Source organism: Dermacentor silvarum, chromosome 3, assembly GCF_013339745.2.
Source record: "Dermacentor silvarum isolate Dsil-2018 chromosome 3, BIME_Dsil_1.4, whole genome shotgun sequence".
Taxonomy (NCBI): domain Eukaryota; kingdom Metazoa; phylum Arthropoda; class Arachnida; order Ixodida; family Ixodidae; genus Dermacentor; species Dermacentor silvarum.
The window spans coordinates 195,497,167-195,518,277 of NC_051156.1; the positions used below are offsets into that span (position 1 = coordinate 195,497,167).

At 47.3% G+C, this 21,111-nt stretch overlaps 1 protein-coding gene across 1 annotated transcript in view; it reads left to right on the forward strand.

Moving 5' to 3' along the window:
- The window catches only part of LOC119445118 (uncharacterized), a 43,800-nt gene that overhangs the window by 11,418 nt on the left and 11,271 nt on the right, over positions 1–21,111 (forward strand). Inside the window, exons 3-5 of the mRNA XM_049664129.1 lie at positions 6,512–6,631; positions 7,295–7,375; positions 11,047–11,209. Of these exons, the coding sequence (XP_049520086.1) occupies positions 7,308–7,375; positions 11,047–11,209 (231 nt within the window). The 5' untranslated portion in view covers positions 6,512–6,631; positions 7,295–7,307. The remainder of the gene's footprint in view (positions 1–6,511; positions 6,632–7,294; positions 7,376–11,046; positions 11,210–21,111) is intronic.

The following is a 21,111-nucleotide window of genomic DNA, read 5'->3' on the forward strand; positions in this document are numbered from 1 at the left end:
GCCTCATAATTCACTATTCATGTACCACTGACATGCCATTATCATCGCCTTGGCGCTCTTTGGCCACATCTGGCCCTTGCGCCAATAAACCCCACTAATAATAATCATCACGATGATATAGAACGCTTCCTAAACCAGAAGAGATAAAAAAATAAAAATAAAATTATGACGAGTGCGTGACACCTGACGTTCCCGCATCAGGGGCGGTATTCTGTAAGAGTCTACCTAGTGGACTGTCCGTTTCGGCTTTCGCTGATGTGCAGGAAGGTGCCAGCCAGTCTCCTTCCTGCACGTCCAGCAGCAGCCAATCAGCGACAGCCGAAATGGACAGTCCACTAGGTAGACTCTTACAGAATACCGCCCCTGCTCGATGTGACGTCATGTATTCCGACTGCTTCTGCTCGAACACAGTTGTCTATCAGTAAAGGACTACATCGTATTCTAAAGTAATCGAACACGCAACTTGGCAAGTTTCGAGATTCATTTCCTGCGTCAGAAAGCCTCCAAAACTAGAAAGTGCTTTTAAAGGGGCCCTGAAACACTTTTTATCGAAATGGAGAAAGACATTTGAAGTGAAAATAGGCTATTTCCGAATCACTTTGCCGCAAAAAGCACTTCAATGCGTTCAGCAGAAGCGGAGTTATCTGCAATCAAACACGGCCTGCGTTGTGCTCCCCTACCTCCTTCAATGCCTTGCACTGCGAACGCTACGGCGTAGTGGAGCGGGGCCAAAACGCTCCGGCTCCGAGACGTGAAGGTGGCGCGCATGTCCAAATTTCATTTTGGACTTCCAATTTTGGTGCCTCCGAAGCGCTAAACGTAAGCCAAACGCGGTTGTCCTCAGCGAGCGACAGTGCGCTTAGCCAGTGGACTCGTGGCGGCACCTCACGGTGGCCGCGGTGTAGCCAACCGCAGCGACCAATAGCAGCCGCGTATTGGAGTGTGCTTTACTAAGAAATAAAGCACGCAGAAAAAAGCGAGGATCATGGGGTTTTCGAAACGAGAGCATTTGAGAAGAAGGCGAGTTCGCGCTCCGCTTGCAAGCTTCATGGACCGCGTGTGACAACAGAACTTGGCTGAGATATTCACAAGCAGCGTAGTGCTACCCGCGGACTATGTTATTTCACCAAGCCCGAGGGGTGGTTCAGGGCCCCTTTAAGTCCGTAATGTCACGCTGACGTACCGATGCCGAGACTTGGGGCACAAAATTAAGAAATCGAACTTTTACTTTAATAATTTTCTTTTACTAATCAACCATTCAGCAGCGAGTGGATTAAAATAAAGTAAACCCTCGTTTATCGAAATATGGCGTTGCTCTAGGGATCTCGTGGTCCCGACCACAGTTGGATGAATCTAGTACTGGATTATTCTATGTGCTTTAGCACCGGACTCCGCTTAATACGAAGTCAGAAGCAAGAAATCCGCACGGAACCGCACGGTTCAGTGCAGCATGGCCATTCAACTTTCTTCGGATGAACCTTCGGAGGCAAAGAGCGTTGAGAAAGTACATCACTCCGCCAAGTCTTACGTTTACGCGTGCATACATTTTACGATCGCCCGCGCTGTTGGAGTGTTTATTCCGCACTGTTACTCTCTCATAGATCCTCGACGTTTAACGAAATATTGTTTATAACTGAGTAACTTTTCTGTTCTAATAGAAATTCGTTATAAAGATGGTTTGCGGCATGCTTTCAAACGATACTCTCCCACTAGTCTAACCTAATTGAACGTCGATCGTGTGTGTCCCTTTAAAAACGAAAGTTTGCGCCTTTGCAACGTCCACGCCGTGCTACTTGCAAAGTGTGCTAAAAGGCATATGGTGTCCGCAGCGCTCGTCTAGACGTGCACAACGCCTTTCTCATGGGTCCGTCGCTGATGAGCGTGCTGGGAGGCATTTGCAGCTTCCACGCGAGCGGCAACAAGAGTGCGCTGAAGACCGTCTCTCTTGCGTGAGTTTCTGTAGAGCGGCGCAGTCTCATCATTCCTGAAAGCGAAGCTTGCAGTTTAGTTTAGGCTTAAGGCCTAAGGGCCTATTAGGCCTAAGGGCCTAATAAGCATTGATAGCGATAACAAAATATCGGAATAATACACGAAGTAAAGCTCCTAGCTATATAATGGTATAAGTGGCAGTGATGGTTAGTTGGCTTTTTCTTTATTGTATTAACGGAACATGCGTGGTGTTCAGCGCCATAACGAGACACACAAGCAGGGTTCCCTCTGTAGAGTGTTTTAGGTGAGCGTCTTTATGGTCCGTTACGCTCCGAGTTGCCCCGCTAAGCCACAATGGAGCGGTGGGCGAATTTAACGCTTTAGTTATGCGTTCAGCGTAGTGGAGCGGACCCTTTCGTAGTCGCAGCGTCATCTGGCCAAATTCAGCGTAGTAAATAAAAGCAATAAAAACATTTGGTCACTTTTAGAAAGTGAAACGTATATATATATATATATATATATATATATATATATATATATATATATATATTAGTGGTTCATAAAATACTAGGCGAGCGCTTGTAATGGGTTACCGGACCATTTTATCGAGTGGAAAATGAAGCGTCGACTTGGTGAACGCCACTTGATAGCCAGCGAAGTTGCATTCCGCATCCAATCCAATTCTTTCTGCCATAAATGCGCTAGCGACATTTTTGTTAGCTGTGCTGTTCACTTCACTTTATTCCCTTAAAGAACCAGTACGAGGTGTATTACAAGTTATTCGCGCTTGCATAACTAGTGCCTCGATGCAAGATTGTGCCTCAATGCACGCGCGAGAGAGGGCGCCCGCATCGAGGCCCATCGAGGACGCGTGCAAAGGAAACGGCAGCACGGAACGTTCGGGTTTGGAAGCACGCACGCTCCTCACCACCCAGCGTTGCGAACGCGAGTGCTCGTGGACATTAAGTTTGGCGTTTTTACGTTCCGCTCAGCAGTGCTGCCGTTTCCTTTACCATTTCACTGTGCCGAACCCACGAAACTCAGTAGATCACGTGACCTCCAACACTGGGCAAGGAAAGTATACCTGGTAGCGGAGCTTCCATATAAGCCCATATGTTCAAAACATGGCGGTTCATCGGCGGTTCATGGGGCTTAGCGCGATCTGTGTGAGGAGGGAAAAGTTACGGCGGAAGAAAAGATAATGTGACGTCATATTCATTAAAAACAGAAGTGTCGTCATTTCGTTCTCAAATGCGCAAAACTTGTTTTTGGAGGCCTGCTATTAGAGCTGTATAACTAGCGATGAAGTTAAAAGGGCCTTGAAAGACATGACCAGGGAAAAAGCTGCTGGAGAAGATTTAATAACAGTCGATTTAATCAAGGATGGAGGAGATATCATACTTGAAAAGCTTGCGGCCCTTTATGCGCAATGCCTCACGACTTCAAGTGTACCAGAAAGCTGGAAGAAAGCCAACATTATACTCGTCCATAAAAAGGGAGACGTTAAAGAATTGAAGAATTATAGACCCATTAGCTTGATTTCAGTATTGTATAAAATATTCACCAAGGTAATTTCAAATAGAATCAGGGCAACACTTGACTTCAGCCAACCAAGAGAACACGCTGGCTTCAGGAACGGATTTTCTACGATGGATCATGTTCATGTCATCAACCAGGTAATAGAGACATCTGCGGAGTACAATCAGCCTCTCTATATGGCTTTCATAGATTATGAAAAGGCATTCAATTCAGTAGAGATACCAGCAGTCATAGAGGCATTACGCAACCAAGGAGTACAGGATGCATACGTGAATATATTGGCAAATATCTACAAGGATTGCACAGCAACCTTCGTTATCCACAAGAAAAGTAGAAAGTTACCTATCAAGAAAGGGGTCAGGCAAGGAGACATAATCTCTCCAATGCTATTCACTGCATGCTTAGAAGAAGTATTCAAGCTCTTAGACTGGGAAGGCTTAGGAGTGAGAATCAGCGGCGAATATCTCATCAAGCTTCGGTTTGCAGATGACATTGTTCTATTCAACAACAATGGGGACGAATTACAGCAAATTATTGAGGACCTTTAACCGCGAAAGTGTAAGAGTGGGGTTGAAGATTAATATGCAGAAGACAAAGATAATGTTCAATAGTCTGGCAAGGGAACAAGAATTCAAGATCGCCAGTCAGCCTCTAGAGTCTGTAATGGAGTACGTTTATCTAGGTCAATTACTCACAGGGGACCCTGATCATGATAAGGAAATTTACAGAAGAATAAAATTGGGTTGGAGTGCATACGGCAGGCATTACCAAATCTTGACTGGAAGATTGCCAGTGTCGTTGAAAAGAAAAGTGTACAATCATTGCATTCTACCGGTGCTAACATATGCATGGGGCAGAAACTTGGAGGTTAACAAAGAAGCTCTAGAACAAGTTAAGGACCGCACAAAGAGCGATGGAACGACAAATGTTAGGCCTAACGTTAAGAGACAGAAAGAGAGCGGTGTGGATCAGAGAACAAACTGGGATAGCCGATATTCTAGTTGACATTAAGCGGAAAAAATAGAGCTGGGCAGGCCATGTGATGCGTAGGATGGATAACCGGTGGACCGTTAGGGTTACACTGCAGAATGGATATCAAGAGAAGGGAAGCGCAGTCGAGGACGGCAGAAAACTAGGTGGAGTGATGAAGTTAGGAAATTCGCAGGTGCAAGTTGGAAGTCAGCTAGCGCAAGACAGGGGTAATTGGAGATCGCAGAGATCGCCTTCGTCCTGCAGTGGACATAAATATAGGCGGCGGCGGCGGCGGCTGCGGCGGCGGCGGCTTCTGCTGCTGCTGCTGCTGATTATGATGATGATGATGATGATGATGATGATGATGATGATGATGATGATGATGATGATGATCTTTCAGCGTGGAAAGCGATGCAGGAAAAGGTCAGCCGTACGGGTGTCGAAATCGCACCGCTGCACAGAACATACTCTTTTTTTCGTGGCCGACGAACGCTTTGGGCGTAGAGTGCTCGTCCTTCATGCTCGGACGCTGTCCCACCAAAATAACTAAAGCAAACAACTATCTAGCGGTCGCAACTCACTACTTTTGACTGAACAGCTTAAGAAACAATGAAACTACCCGCGTCACCAAATTCGGACAAACGTCGACAAACAAAACAACACATTATGTGAGGGGGGCGTATTGTAACAGGTGAACTTTACGAGCGCGCCTTTCTGCGCATTTCAAGATCGAGCGGCATTGCATTGCAAGTGATAGCGGCGTCAACGCCCACCGCTATCGATGGGCGCTCTTACTGTGGACGCTGGAAAAAAGTATTTATTGATAATGATCAAGTAAAATAGAGTTGTCTCTTCTTTTCTCACCATGCGTATATAGAATTGACTAGGGATTTTATTTTAGTTGAATGAATCTAACCGTCTCTCGCTTTAATTAAGAACGCTTTTTTCTTCCCCAATATTTGTTCCCTTTAAACATAGTCGCGCTTCAATCGTTACTCTCATAACCATCCTTGCTGATGTAGGTATAACAATTCGTTCTGAACCGCCTTTCGCGCGAAGCTTCGCGACCTATTTGGATTGACCTTGCACTGGGCGCGCGGGAACGAGCCTTCTGGCCTTTGCTGTCGCCCTCGCAGGCTCGTATTCTTACGCGCAGAAGACCACGTGATCTTCAACACTCGGCGCGCCGGCTACTCAAGCGCTCAGCCACGCCCAACACGTTGAGTCACCCATGGCTGGCGCGCTTGCGTCGTCGCACCCGGGACAGCATGGCGATGGCGACGACCCGATCACGCTTCCAGTGTCTGTATATTTTATGCTCCATAAAAAAAAAAGAAAAGAAAAAAATCCCTGGCTTTGCAAACATTTAGCACAAAGCACGTCTGGCTTAGGCAGGTCCAGGAAGTTCTCTCCTCTCGCATTTCTTACATTCTGCCTTGAGCTTGAGCGACTTTCTGCTCTGTGGTCTAACCTGGGGCATCGCGGTGCGGCTCGGGAGCGGAGACGGGGGTCCCTGAGATCTCCGGTGCGGAGCAACGCGCAGGCACCGTAAATTTCGGAGGCGATGTCGCAGCTAAAGCCATACAAAAGTGTGGGATGGCTTCGAATCCATTTCAGTATGGATCACGTTGGCGCCATGGCCTAGCGTGAAAGGGATACATTCCATGTTGTAGCTTATTTAATGCGGAAGACTGCTGGCACAGCCATGCCATCACCTTCGGACTAGCTGGCGCCATAATTGTTCGTTATATTTTCTAGATTGTCGCAAAGGTAAGGAATTATAATATTCTGTAACATCTTTCATAGACATCTTTATAAAAAATTGATATTAAGAAAACTAACATGAAATTTGTGAATTCTCATGACCGCACGTTTATTACTAAATTTTGATTTGCATCGCTGTTGCATAATGGTCAATTCCAGTATTTCGCTATTTTCGCCGTCAATATTTCCGGCTGAATGAAGGCTAAAAAAGTAAAACGATACTAATGAGCCACTTTTCTTTTATCGCACATCGTGCTGCTTCTGTAGAATGCCTGTGTAGTACAATTACACGCTGCTTCCGTTTCAGAACGGAAGTGACGGAACGGCCGATAACCAGCGTCAAGTGGGCAATCGTGACGCTTCCCGGAGTGGTGCTGGCACTGGTCGCCTGCAGCACGGCCGTCTGGCTTCTTTACGTCAGGCCACAGTGAGAGAACCTTGTAGCGTTACATATTCGTTAATACACATAGCCGCGAGTTAAGACAAGCACGCACGCACGCACGCGCAGACGCACACGCGCGCACACGCACACACAAAGTGTATCTCTTATCACGCACCTCTATAATAAACGTACACCGGCGCTCACACACAAAAACACTCATAAACACAAAACACACAGTTGTAAACTGAAAACGCTCACACGAGTGGAGTTTTACAATCAGCGCTTCTTACATCTGAGTGGAGAAGACTGAAACTGCCAGTTCGGGCTGAATTTCGTTGCTCTCTTTGGAGTCATTTGTCGGGGATGTTCGAGAGAATTAGGTACAAAACTACAAAGCAGACTACTCACACACATAAGCTATTTTTCGGTTTCGGTTTCAGCATGTACAATATGAGGTACTATAGTTTTATTTATTTATGGGCTGAAAAAAGTATACCATGAATGTATACGCGGGGCGATACTTCATGTTTGTTTGTGGACGAAAGGAAAGCGCTAAATGATTGACAAAGCCCACCGTAAGAAATTTCAGCTTGCGAAGAATATTACGCTTTACCGACGTCACTGCTTTAAGTGCGCAAGTGGGCTATTTAGACAGCGACACCAGTATTGCGACCTTATTGCAATGCTTTAACGTCTTCTGCTTTGCAGCGAACCGGCGCCCATGTCTGCAGAGAATCTGGCCGTTATCAGGGCTGCTCAACAGAAGCGTGCGCGCCGACGCAAACAAAGGTGAGTCCTGTTGCTACGTTTCTTTCTTTCTTTCTTTTTTTTTTTTTGCATCATAGTTGTTATATGCTAGGTTCTGGGGGTTCGTGTGCCTAGGCAAAAAAGATGGCGACCACCCCAGAGCTCACAACCGGCCGATCCCGGTGATAAAAACGGTGATAAAATTTGGAGGACTCTTAAGTTTCGTGTTTAAGAGTGGAACGCGATAGCATTCAAATAACCCTGAATGCTTGTCAGGCGTCCCGGCGGCTGCACCTTTCTTTTTTTCTCCACCTGCGCCACCGCGCGCCGCCACCGTTTTACGCTGGTGAGGAGGCGAGCGCCATCTGGATGGTGTTTCTGCAAGGAAACGACTTGGGCATGCCGCTGTATGAATGGTAGAAATGCAGGAAAAGGGGCTTGTGTTTGCGTTTCCGCGTAACAGAATTACGTGTTCGCGTTTATTCAAACTACAATCCGACGCTATCATGTCTGAAGGTGGTGTCTAAGTCGTACATTACGATTTTACTGACGCATTTTACTTTGAGAAATTCAATTTGTTCACTAATGCCTCTGCGCCACGCGGAGGGCCTGCGTGGTCAGGGTGGTTCGGGAAAAATTTCTCGGCCGCGGACGCCGGCGCCAACGTCGACGCGACCCCCCGGATTTTCAGCGTCATGGGCCGGCCCTTAACGCTATTGCGCTAAAAGGGTATCGCCGGGTGTGCCTCATCTTCGTTTAATCGCGAGAAGTGTTAAAACGTATTGTGACAAAAACAAATATCGTAATGAAAAAAGTAAATCCGGAGTAGACATTGTTTAGTATGAATTGCGGCTTGACGTCAAGGGGCCAATCGGAAAACCTCGTAACCTTATCTCAGTTCCCTTCCACCCGTGCAGTGCGCAGGTGGCGTGTGGTGAAGACAAGCACGCACGCACGCACACGCAAAGTGTCTCTCTTATCACGCACCTTTATAATAAACGTACACCGGCGCTCACACACAAAAACTCTCATTAACACAAAACACACAGAACACCTTCGTGAACATAAGAGGGAATGTGCGCTGGCGACGGCGGGTGGCATGTAATACCGACGCAGGTCATGCCGCAAACGCCAAGCGTATGCATCTTTGATGTGATCACACCTCTACCGACTCCATTTCCATAGTAACTGTGGGTGATTTCAACATAGACGTGTGTCGGCCAGACGGAAAGTGGTTCTTGGAAAGGTTCGGCATTCAATGTTACACAAACATCAGTGTGCCCACGACACGTCATCGGTCGGGTAGAGATCCTCGCATACAGCTTCGCTGGGCATCCACCTTCATGGAGTGGAATGGCTCTGAACTTTTTTTCCTAAAGCACTTTCTTGTACTCGTAGAAGCAGTGGTAGCAGCAGCTGTAATAAAAGTAGTTACAGTAGTATTATACAGTAATTCCAGTATTAGTTGTAGCAATTTTGTAGTACTTGTAGAATGATACAGACAAAAAAATTGAATTATATTTTGGAGTTTTAGTTGTCAGAACGATGCATGATGTGATTATGAGGTACGCCGTACTATGAATATGAGGCACCCTGGATTAAATTTTGGCGAACTGGGATTGTTTAATGCACAATCCGTATGGACAGTGCACAAGCCTTCTTGCATTCGACCCCCATCGTAATGCGTCCATATATAGAAGCTGCGACTGAACCCGCGACCTCGAGCTCAGTGGCGCAACGCAATAGCCACTGAGCTAGAGCGTCGTGTAGGATGAGCTCGTAGCAGTAGCTGTAAGAGTAGTCGTAGGAGCGTAAGTAACATAGTAGAAGTATGTAGTAATAGTTCTTGTAGCAAGGCAAAGCGAGTTCGATTCGAACGATTCTTGCAAAATGCGGAAATGTCGTCATTTTGTCTCGTACGCAATTCCATAGACTAGATAAAGGTTACTTTACATGTAACTGAGGCGAATTTCTGGCAGGCTGTGCCAGCTCGTTGTTATCAAAAACAATGTTCAAATGCAACAGGGCGTATTTAGAACATAGGGAGGGTCGTACTCCCCCTAGTAATAAATTTCAGTTCTTATCGGCCAAAATTATTACAGCCGCCATTGGGAAGGAGGCCATGTCTCCTTTCGTGAGCTACAAACATACGTGTAAAGCGCGAAATACGTGCACGTACAACTGTCCGAGCCGTCTGGTATATGCAATTTCACAAATAGCTGTATACCGATAATCTCGTTCAACACGCTTAAAACAAGTTCCAACAACGCGTGCTCCAATTACGCATCGGATACTTTCCGACAAACGTGTTTCCCTCCAAACAATGACAACGTGTCTCTCACTGAGGGCCGTCGTCAACTGTTGCAGGGGCGTACGGTATGCCTGCGCGACGTACGTGGCCACCTTCAGTTTCGTGTACGCAGTATCCCTTGTGCTCGGTTTGACTGAAAGGTAAGCCCTGGTCACCCTGTCGTGGCTGTTATCAGGCGACCAAGAGAGGCATGCAAAACGAACTCTCGGGCCTCTATTGTTAATTTTCGCTCATTTTTACAGCGAAAGCTGTATATGGCTAGGCGAAACGAAAAACCGTTCGCCCCCATGTTTCTCTAAACGTCTCCATTGGCTGCGCCGTCAATTATGTCGTTCTCTACGTCGCACCCAATTGCGCGCGCGCCATTGGCAGCGCCGTTGGTGACGTCGTTAGCGAACGCGTTTCCGCCATTGCCACGTTGACGCTGCTCTGCCCGCAACGCCGCTTCCTCGGCTCGCCGTTGTCTCATGCGTTCGATATCTCGAGTTAGCTCGGCGTCGTGGTTAGCAGCATCCGCCCGCCATTGTCGCTTGCGTTCCACTTCGCGATTTCAACGTGGACGTTTCGTCGAAGCCGAAGCCAAAGTGCCGCTCGAGAAACTCCCGCCGAAAGTGGGCGTTGGCCCCGGCGAACGCGTTTCCGCCATTGCCACGTTGACGCTGCTCTGCCCGCAACGCCGCCTACTCGCCTCGCCGTTGTCGCATGCGTTCGATATCTCGAGTTAGCTCGGCGTCGTGGTTAGCAGAATCCGCCCGCCATTGGCGCTTGCGTTCCACTAGAAACACAAACATGTAAGCAATAATTGAGAAAAGCTTCAATACAGCGCCGGGATTAACCCACTGCTAAACACCGGGGCCGAATGTTTCAGATTCGCTGGTTAACCACCTGTACGGAGTGCTTAGGTGGTGTTTTCCCCCGCTAATTTCAGTACAGGGTGTGTTAGAAATGTGAGCTCCGTTTGACCAGTCCGCCACCACGGAGTGGTAAGTTGGAACACCAATATCCTGGGCCCGGCCGTTGTAGGGGTGCATAGGAACATTTCGAAAAAATTTATTGCGGTCATTGACCCTTTCAAGGTGCAAAAGAAAATATCATTTCGGAGCGCTTGCGTCTTCGTTGTGTCATAAAGGTTAGTTTGGGATACGACTTTCTTAGTCACTATCCTTAGTCACTATTTATGATAGTGACCAAGAAGCTGTAAGGGTGTTCCGTAACGCAGTAGGCGCAAGTTTATGACATATGAGCAGAAAAACTTGCATTGAAGCCTTCGCTAGATCAACTTCAAGAGCATTTCCTTGTTGAAGTTCGAGTGACCGCCACTCATGATTGCAATCAACTTGATAATGCGATACTGAACTGGAGGTGTCGTGGAGGACAACATGAATGCAGTGCGCATGCGCAGGATGGCCCTGCTGACAGCGCTGACGTCAATGATGCTGGCGACGAGCCTTCTGACGTCGTTCCTGCAGGCGGCCTTCGACTTCATGCGGAACATCTGGCGGATGATGCCGTGGGGCGTGCTCATACTACTCGGTGCCACGCACGTTGCATCTGAGCTGCTGCAGGTATGGACCCTTTTCGCGGGGATCCCATGGGCGCTGCCATGTTTGATCTCGTGGTGAGGCGTCCATTACTTGCCTCCAGTGCCTCCGTGTTTACAATGGATGTGTATGACGCCGGTGCGGCTTAGCAAACCGCTGTTTCGGGAGATATTGTAGACGGTGACTGGGTGGACGACACGAAGCTTTGGCCACAGCTTCAGAGAACATGAAAAAGCGCTTTCGGAGCTGATTAAGCTACGTCCAAACGGCGCGAGCAGCGTATACGGTGCTTGCGCTAAAAGCGGGGCTAAATATGAATTACAAACTTTCCGCTCATGAAATGAATCAGGATTAGTGTGTTTTGCTCTTCGTTCTTTATTTGGCAAATGTTTCGAAGCAGTGGCTTGTCATATTTCTGACTCAGTAAAGTTTCTCATGCGGTCACTATCTGATTATTTTCTGCCTAATCGCTCACGGTTGTGCTCAGTTTCGTTAGGTTTGTTCTTGCTGCGCACAAGGCTTGAAATGTAGCTGTTCTGTACACCGTAATACCTTGTAGCAAAGATGTATTATTGCTAGTAACTCGCTTACTCTCGTGGACCTTCTCGAAACATTCAGCTTCGACCATTCGTGCGCTGTCGGTGTAGTCCGTCATTTATTGCGCGTATAAAGTGCACATATATTCAAATGTGCGCCCATTCACTTATTCTTAACACATTGGCGAAAGATTGGGCATAAGTTTCCGTGCTGGTTGGGGTAGATAGGTGTAGATACTGTGCGCCAAACCTAATATGACAGGAAGCGGCGCTACTCATTTTATCATTGTTTAACGAGCTGTACTCACTCTTGCCAACATACCGGTGCTGAAACCCTTTCTTTGAAGGTTAGCGATACAACGCTGGAGGATGAGCAAATTCGTGTATCCTCGAGGAAATCCGTACATATAGAAGGGCCGGAAACACGAACGTACTGTTGCAGCAGCGGTCCGCGAACTTGGCCTCATATATTCATTAAATTCCTTAATATGCCAGTCACTATTTTTGCAGTCAACTACTGCACGTGTCTTCAATTCACATGATTCAAACCAGCATGAATGGAGCACAGTGCGTTGGCGAAAACTGTTGCATTTCCGACAGCTGATCGCATACAAGCAAGGTAGAAGCGGTAATGGTTTCGTATTCGTGCGCTGTCGCTGAGGCAACGTATGGCGCGCCGCCGTAAGCGCCATCTCGTTTCTATAGAGCAAACTGCTCCGCGAAAAGGGTCAATACAGTGTGGTGTCCCAGCTAACGTTAGCCAAGTTTTTCAACGAAAAAAAGAAAAAAAAAAGCTTACACCCATTCCGCTCTGTGAAGAAAGACGACCAGTGAAGCTGTGATGTGTTCTTCGAAAATGCAAAGTTATATATATATATATATATGCAATTAAAACATCAACACAAATATACCCTAATCCACCTAACCCTCCTTAATATACATTAATCGACCTTAATCGACCCAAGTCCCCCTTAATACACCTTAATGCACCCTAATCTACCTTAATCCACCTTAATCGGCCTTAATCCACCCAATACACCTTATTCTTCCCTCATCCACCTTAATCCTCCTAGTCGACCTTAATCCACCTTAATCACCCTAATCCTTCTTAATACACCTTAATATATCTTCATCCTACTTCATGCACTTTAATCGACCTTAATCCACCCTATTCCACCTTACTACTCCTTATTACACCTTAGTCCACCTTAGTCCGCCTTAATCAACCCGTAATCCTCCTTAATACACCTTGATCCAGCTTAATCGACGTTAATCAGACTTACTCCACCCTAATCCACCCTTATCCTCCTTCATCCACCCTAAATGGTGGATTGGTGGGTAGATTGTGACGTAATGGTTATCCATCACTGGTTCTGACACTTATGTTAAGGAACCTACATAACACAGGCTACTGTGGATTCAATTTTGTCGACGCGACTTTTTAGGTGCGCACCTTTTGCGCCCGGGCTGTCGGCGTCTCCTGTCGTAATCGTCGTCGTCGTAGTCACGGTAAGCAAGCGGCTCGTGCTCGCGCTCGGCACGCCGTGCTCGTGGGGAGCGCGAGCACGAGCCGCGTTTACGGGGTTATGAGCCATTGCTAAAGGCAGTATGAGTCCATTAGCGGTGCATCACTGCATGATTCCCACCTCCCCAGGTTTCACGTTAGTGGAGCTGCATTTCGCTCAATGGATCATTCGAGCACCGAGGTTTTATTACCGAGATCCGAAATGAGGCGAGAAAGACCTCTACTTACCACAAAGTGCCTGGAATAAGGCAAAGGATGCTTCGCACTCAAAAAAAAAAATAGTTGTCATCCCGTCCCTGTGAAATTGGATGTACAGCGAAGCTGTTAAAAACCACCATTACAATTGCTGAGGGGGGTATGCAATGCTTTATTGCTTTAAAGTCAAGGTAGTAATGGTAATTTAGAGTAATGGGAGTAATTGTAATTTCGACAGCACGCCGCCGCCCAATGCGGGGCTGCAACAACAATGAAATGAGTTGCTAGGCTGCTTATATTATATACGAAAGGATAGGGACGTCACTCCCCACGTCGCAAGCTGCCATCGCCGCGGCAGCTTGTGCGCAACAGTAATGTTCACCGGGAAACGTATGCGGGGAGCATTATCGCTCCCCGCATACGTTTTCAGGAGCGCCTGATCATCAATTATGTGGTTTGGATGATTGTTCTGTGCTTGTTCTTTATTGAAACGTATGCTGTTCTGTACGTTGTATGCGTGATTCCAAAGAGTGTATGCACTGTTCGCTTCACTTTGCTGACTGCTTGAAGCCTCTTCCTTAGGGGTGTACGAGACGCTGCTCCTGCCCTGCGCCGCCGCCGGGATGGGCCCGCATTTTCGCTGACGCACACGGACACGAACAATTCCGACCAACTAGAGGCTAACAGCGTCGCTGTACAAAATTCTGCACATCCCACAGGCTGTGGGAATACCTCTGCAGGCTTGTGTAAAACAAGCAGTTATGTTTGACTACAGAAGGAAGACGACATTATGAATTTTTTTTTCTTTTTTTTGTTTTTTAGTACGAAAGCGTTATTGCCGCATTACGCGAAAATCCGTCGTAGTCGACGGCGTGACCGAATGATAGTACCAAAAGTAGCCAACGGCGCAAGGAGTAAAAGTGCTCAAATTTCGCAGGGAGGTTCCTGCAAACAAATGAAATTAACGGCTGTGAAAAGGAAATTCGGTTAATTTCGGTCTGCGTGGGAATCGAACCCGGTCCTCCGGGGTGCCAGACGAGCACCCTTCGCCGACGCGGCGGCTGTGCGGTTCTGGTTGACTTAGGGGCCATTCACACTTGCGACTAGGCGAGGTCGCGCGACCAAGTTAGTCGCAAAGCGACCAGTCGCATGTTGTCTCAAATGGCCACTTTTCTCGAAAGGTGACCGTTTCGGGCCAGTCACTCGCTGCTCGATTTTTCAGTCGCGCGACCGCAGTCGCAGAACAGCTGAACCAATCAGATGCGAAGGAACAGGACGTCCGTATACGCTGACGCTTATATTACGCGGCGATGACCTTGCAAGCAGACGTGAGAGGCATATCGTGAGACATTTAGGTTTAGCGACTCGTCGGTCGCATTTGAACATCGTTCGTCTTGAGTAGCTTTCTGGTCATCAGTCGCAATCAGTCGCGGGACGTCGTCTAGTTGCAAGTGTGAATGCGCCCTTAAGGTGTGACTATGGTGCGTGCGTCGTTGGGTACGTGACTGCGCAGCCAATGGGGAGTAGGTGGCACCATGTCACGATTGTATAAAGTAAGTGCATAAAATAAGCGCATAAAATAAAAAGCATTAATGTCCAAATGAACGCCGCTGAGCGGACCTTCGAGTTATGAGCTCCTCGCAGGCAACTGAGCGTGTTGAGACGCTTGGTGCGTTTTGATTTTGCCTTACCGAGGCACAATTAGAACGCAGGCGAGAGCTTGCGCGGACAAAGAACGCGCGGAAAAAAACAAGAACATTTAAACAAAGGGACTATAATGCTGTCGCCTTCCCACACGTAAGCAGTCTCAAATGTCTCTGGCGAATGCTTTTTTATTGCGATAGCAATTATATGGACAATTCAACGGGATTTCTGCAGTCGGCGTCGCCGTCGTCATCGCCGTGAGGTTCCGTATAGATTCCAAGGGCGCCGTATGCGCGAATAAAAGCGCTCGGGGACGCGCGCTATCACGGAGAGCCAACGCACGGCGGAAAGCAAACGTGATTGTCGCGCGAAAGGCCGGGGGGGGGGGGTATGGGGGGAGGGAGGTGGGGCGACGCTGTTCTACGGCACCAAATGCTTATCTTGCAACCCAGCGCAAGGGGAACTGGCAACGCAATCTCACACGCGAAAGCAAAAAAAAAAAAAAAAGCGGGGAGGCAGCGCGGGAGGGAGGGGGGGAGCAGCTTCTACTCTGCCAACAAATACGCTTGCACTGGCTGTGGTGGCCGTCGCCCGCACCGTCTCTTATCTCCGCACGGCTCTGACCTTTGTATGCGCTGTGCATTCGCCGCTCAGTTTCCGTTGAAGCGATAGACCGCACGCTTCTTCGCCCGCTGGCTGCAGCGGCTGCGCTTGCTGCCAGTGTTTTAACAGTCGTTGTCTGCGGCCATGCAGTGTGATCTATTCATGTTTGCCTTTACAATGCTATATGGTCCTCCGGCAAGATCCCCGCCGCCTGGAAAGAGGTCATTGTCGTCCCTATACTGAAGCAGGGCAAGGACCCATCGTCTGTTTCGAGTTACCGACCTATAGCACTAACAAGCTGTCTCTGCAAACTGTTCGAAAAATTGATAAACCGCCGACTAATCCATTTCCTCGAATCAAACAAACTGCTTGACCCGTACCAATGCGGATTTCGAGAGGGTCGATCCACCGCCGACCATTTGATACGTATTGAAACGCAAATTCGTGAAGCTTTTGTCCATAAGCAGTTCTTTCTGTCTGTATTCCTTGATATGGAAAAAGCCTACGATACCACGTGGCGGTTTGGAATACTTAGAGACCTCTCACACGTTGGTATACGTGGCAACATGTTAAATGTCATAGAAAGTTACTTATCTAATCGCACATTCCGTGTTCGTGTGGGAAATGCTGTATCAAGACCATTTGTGCAGGAAACTGGAGTGCCACAGGGCGGGGTGCTCAGTTGCACTCTCTTTACTGTAAAAATGAGTTCTTTGCGTCTGTATATCCCAAGAAACATGTTTTATTCTGCATACGTCAATCATGTACAGATAGGTTTCGCCTCGTGCAATCTCGCAGTCTGTGAGCGGCAGATTCAGCTTGGTCTGAACAAGGTGTCTAAGTGGGCAGACGAGAATGGATTTAGCCTTAACCCACAAAAGACCACCTGCGTCCTGTTCTCCAGAAAGAGGGGTCTGCACCCCGATCCTGACATTGAGTTGCAGGGACAACGTGTGGCCGTAAAAACCGAACATAAATTTTTAGGTGTGATTCTAGATACGAAGCTTACGTTTGTGGCACACATACGGTATCTAAGAAACAAGTGCATGAAAACAATAAATATTCTAAAAGTGTTGTCACGCACCGCTTGGGGTAGTGATACACGGTGTCTTTTGAATTTGTACAAGAGCCTCATACTCACAAGATTAGATTACGGCGCCATAGTGTACCATTCCGCTACGCCAAGTGCCCTAAGGATGTTGGATCCTGTACACCATCTAGGCATCCGCCTAGCCACTGGTGCCTTCAGGACAAGCCCTGTGGCAAGCCTGTATGTAGAGGCGGACATGTGGTCGCTTGATATACAACGTTTATCCTTAAGCCTCACCTATTTCCTGAAAGTAAATTCGAACCCGGAACATCCGTCCTTCTCAACCGTAAATGATATGACCAGTTCCACACTCTTCAATAACCGGCCGACAGCAAGAGAACCCTTTTCACTACGTGTAAGAAAAATTAGTGAAGAAATGGACATCCCACTACTTGAAAATACACTGATGGCCCCAGCAAAGCCAGTGCCACCGTGGCAGTGGCAACTCATAGAGTGTGATACTTCGTTTGTAGAGGTCACAAAAGATGCTCCAGAAGCACATATCCGGATGCATTTTCTAGAAATCCAGTTTAAGTACTCGTCCTGCACTCAGTTTTACACTGACGCTTCCAAGTCACATGCAGGGGTATCTTATGCAGTAGTCGGCCCATCGTTCTCCGAGTCCGATGTACTGCACCCGGAAACAAGCATTTTTACCGCTGAGGCCTATGCACTTTTATCGGCTGTGAAGAGTATAGGAAAATCCAAACTCAAAAGATCAATAATATTTACAGACTCCCTAAGCGTCGTAAAAGCCGTCATGACTCTACATAGACACAAAAACCCTGTACTTATTGAACTATATTCTGCTCTGTGCAAGGCATACCTGTCTAACCAGCATATTATTTTGTGCTGGGTGCCTGGCCATCGAGGCATCGAGGGCAATGTTCTGGCTGATCAAATGGCCACATCAACTACATCGCGAGCCCTTAACCCTACCGCTTCTATCCCTGCCACAGATCTCAAGCCCTACTTGAGAAAGAAAATTCAAAGCCACTGGCAGCGCTTGTGGGATGCCGAAACGAACAACAAGCTCCACTTAGTTAAGCCACAGATAGGTCCCTGGCGTCCCGTTACGAAAATTCGAAGAACTAATGTCCTATTCTCTCGTCTGAGAATAGGACATACATTCGGCACCCACAATTTTCTCTTGACTGGAAATGACCCGCCAACCTGTGGTAGATGTGGAGAGAGGCTTACCGTTCTCCACGTGCTCGTGGAGTGCAGGGAAGCCGAAAGAGAGAGAAAAAGACACTTTCCTCTAGCGTACCAGTACCGTCTACCTCTCCACCCCGCTATGTTTCTTGGTGACGAACCTCTCTTTAACACCAAAGCTGTTTTGGATTTTCTGAGCGATGTTATACTTCATGTTATTTGCCCAATAGTCTCGTAGCGCATCCACTCCTCAGAGGATGTCGCCGCGACAGTAGTTTTGCATAGCACGTGCCTCCAGGCCCTTACGTGTTCAAAGGGTCTGTCAAAGCAGTACTGCTTTTCGTTTATATATTTTCGTTTATCGTCATCATCGTGAAATTTGTTCTTTCATTATCATAGTGCACCTCATTAGCCAATGCCATAATTTTATTACATATATTTTTTACGCATTTTACAGCGATTTGTCTTTAGGCCCTTTTACAGCCACGACACACCTTTCGCAATTCATTGGTCCATTGTCAGTTCATAACCACTGTCCTGGCGCTCTTTGGCCATACCTGGCCCTTGCGCCATTAAACACCATTCATCATCATTATTCATGTTTGCTTGTGCGTGATGACACCACGCTTGTCAATTCAGTTAGAAAGCGAATGTGTCCAAGTTTATGCGGCCGATAAAACTACTCTACACTCTAAAAACTAGGGAGAGTACCGCAGGAGTGAAGGGGCCGATTTACTCTTCAAAGCATTGTTTTACTCTCGCAAAATGACGGGGAGAGTGAAATGCATTGTTCACTATATCCGCATCGAGAGAGTGAAATGTTATTTCTACTCTGCCCATCTGAGAGAGAGTAGAATGCCCGTTCCACTCTCGCGGCAACAGAGATCAAAACGTAGTATATACTGCTGCTTAAACTGCATGAGGCTGGTTGGGAACATGGCGATGTATCGCTCACGCAGGTAGAGCAAAGAGCGCATCGTTTTTCTTGTAAGAGAAGAGGCATCCAGCGCGCAAACTGGTGCGGGGATCCGCGCACTACTTTTTGTTTCGGAGTCGCCCCCACCGCGCGCCCGCACAACATCGCGTAACAGCACAGCGCCGATCCGTTCAGCGGGCAGGCCCGGGCAGGCGGCGCGCGCCAAGGCCATCCAAGAAAACTCTTGTGCCAGCCACGTTTCACCGCCGCGAAAAGAGGACAGTTGTTCATCGTTCGTTGGATTGAACAACAAATACTCCACGGTAAGTGATTTCTAACTTACGTGGAACATTCTGCGTATATGACATGCTATCGTCAGGGAGTGATCGCGAAGTTAAGCCTGTTAAGCCGCCGCGATTGCCAACGGACTAAAGGTATGCGTGCTGCGTCATTCGATGTCAATAGAAAAAGCCAGTCGTCACGATGACTGCATGGGATTTTATCACTTGCCGCAATCCGTAAGAGCTTTCAAAATCGCAAACGCTCAGTGAAGCACGGTGTGTTCAATAGTAAGTGAGACGCGGCGTCGCATAAAAAGGTTTCTTTACCAGCCCATGATTACTTGCCAATGCCGAGCGTGCTTAGCGTATGTTTTATGTGTTTGAATTTATTCAGTTTTGCAGTCTATGGTGTGCGGATCGCTGTTTAACTAAGGAGTTACATAACAAAAGGCGTCAGCTTGTTGGCGGCATGCTTTCGTTATATTAAGGCGCGCGCTTGACAGTGTGTTTCGCCCATAGGTAATCTGCGGCCAGTGAAGTTACGTGCAGCGCTAGCGCCTGTTAGAAAGTTGCCGCAGGCATACAGCTGCACGCTGCGTGAGGTCAGTTTGGCGCGTAATGTTAAACTGCCTGAATACGCATGGGGAATTGTTGCATTGCGCTGAATAAGACAGCTTTTTTTGCCAATGTATTGGTGTGAATTCATGTCTGATTTTGTGTATCGTGTTGCGGTTTCCGAGCACGGTGCGAATGTGAACAGGCGCGTTGTGTATGGACTCGGTGACTGGTCAAGCGGCGAGTTATGCACTGGAATCGAATACAGTGGCTACTGTTGTAGGATTACAGTGACAGGGACGTTCTACATTATTGCTATTGGCTCGGTCTCCACGTTTGTTGTTTTCGATATGCCTGTGCATTTCCTATTATGAGTTGGCACTTAAAAATTATATCGTATAAACGGCTAAATCAACCTTCCTCTGTGGGATCCAAGCGTAAGCTGTGCATTTTGCTATTGCAGGGCAGATTGAAATGTATTTACCATCTTGTTATTTTTCGTGGAGAAATGAAGTATGAAAGTAAAATGTTACCTTGCAGTTTACCAGTCGTTTGTCATGCACAAACTATAAGTTGGTCTAATAAACTAATAACGTTGGTCTAACTGAAGCTTTTACATGCCTTCAAGTATGTAAAATGCTAGATTTCAAACTGCAGCAAGAGTTGAGTCCGTCAAAAATGAAGCCCACTGCGTACCTCATAAATGGAAATAAGTTCATGCTTTTAGAAAGCTTAGATACAGGCCGCAGTGAACTGTTTCTTGTCATTCTTGAAATGTGGGTAAGCTTGCCATAAACAGGGCTTGCTACCCCTTATAATCACACCCAGTAATATCCATTGAACTAGATGACCATATTGTCATGCCTACTGAAAATATGATCCTCAAATTTGGCTTGAGCAGTGTCATAACCAGAAAGGGGGGGGGGGGGGGCACAGTGGGCGCGTGCCTAGGACGTGTCACAAGGTGTTTGTGACACATCTGAATTCGTCATACGGCTTTGCACTCTTTTCTTTTCGGCAGGCTACATAAAAACTACATGCTTCACTGTTCAGTTAAATGACTGCAGATTTGAGCACTTCATATCGTAATCAACTTCAAGTGCAGCATAAGCAGAGCGTATAGAATTCGGTCTCATAAGTTTGAAGGGTTTCTTTACAGGTGGTTTACCTCCTTTTCATGTCATGTCGTGTCATTCTTCTAGCACCACATTTGCGTTATTGTTGGCCACTTGTGTATGTCGAGTGTAGTATTTATACATTTAACTCCACTAGCTATGTTCCCTTTACTTTGGCGGCTGATTTCTTTTGTTTTAGATAAGCCAAAGAGCCCAAATTCCCTTCAGGAATTATATTTATTTATAACGTCAGAAATGAGATGCAGACAATACCACCACTGCTCGCTCCCCTAGAGGAGGGGATGCGTTTA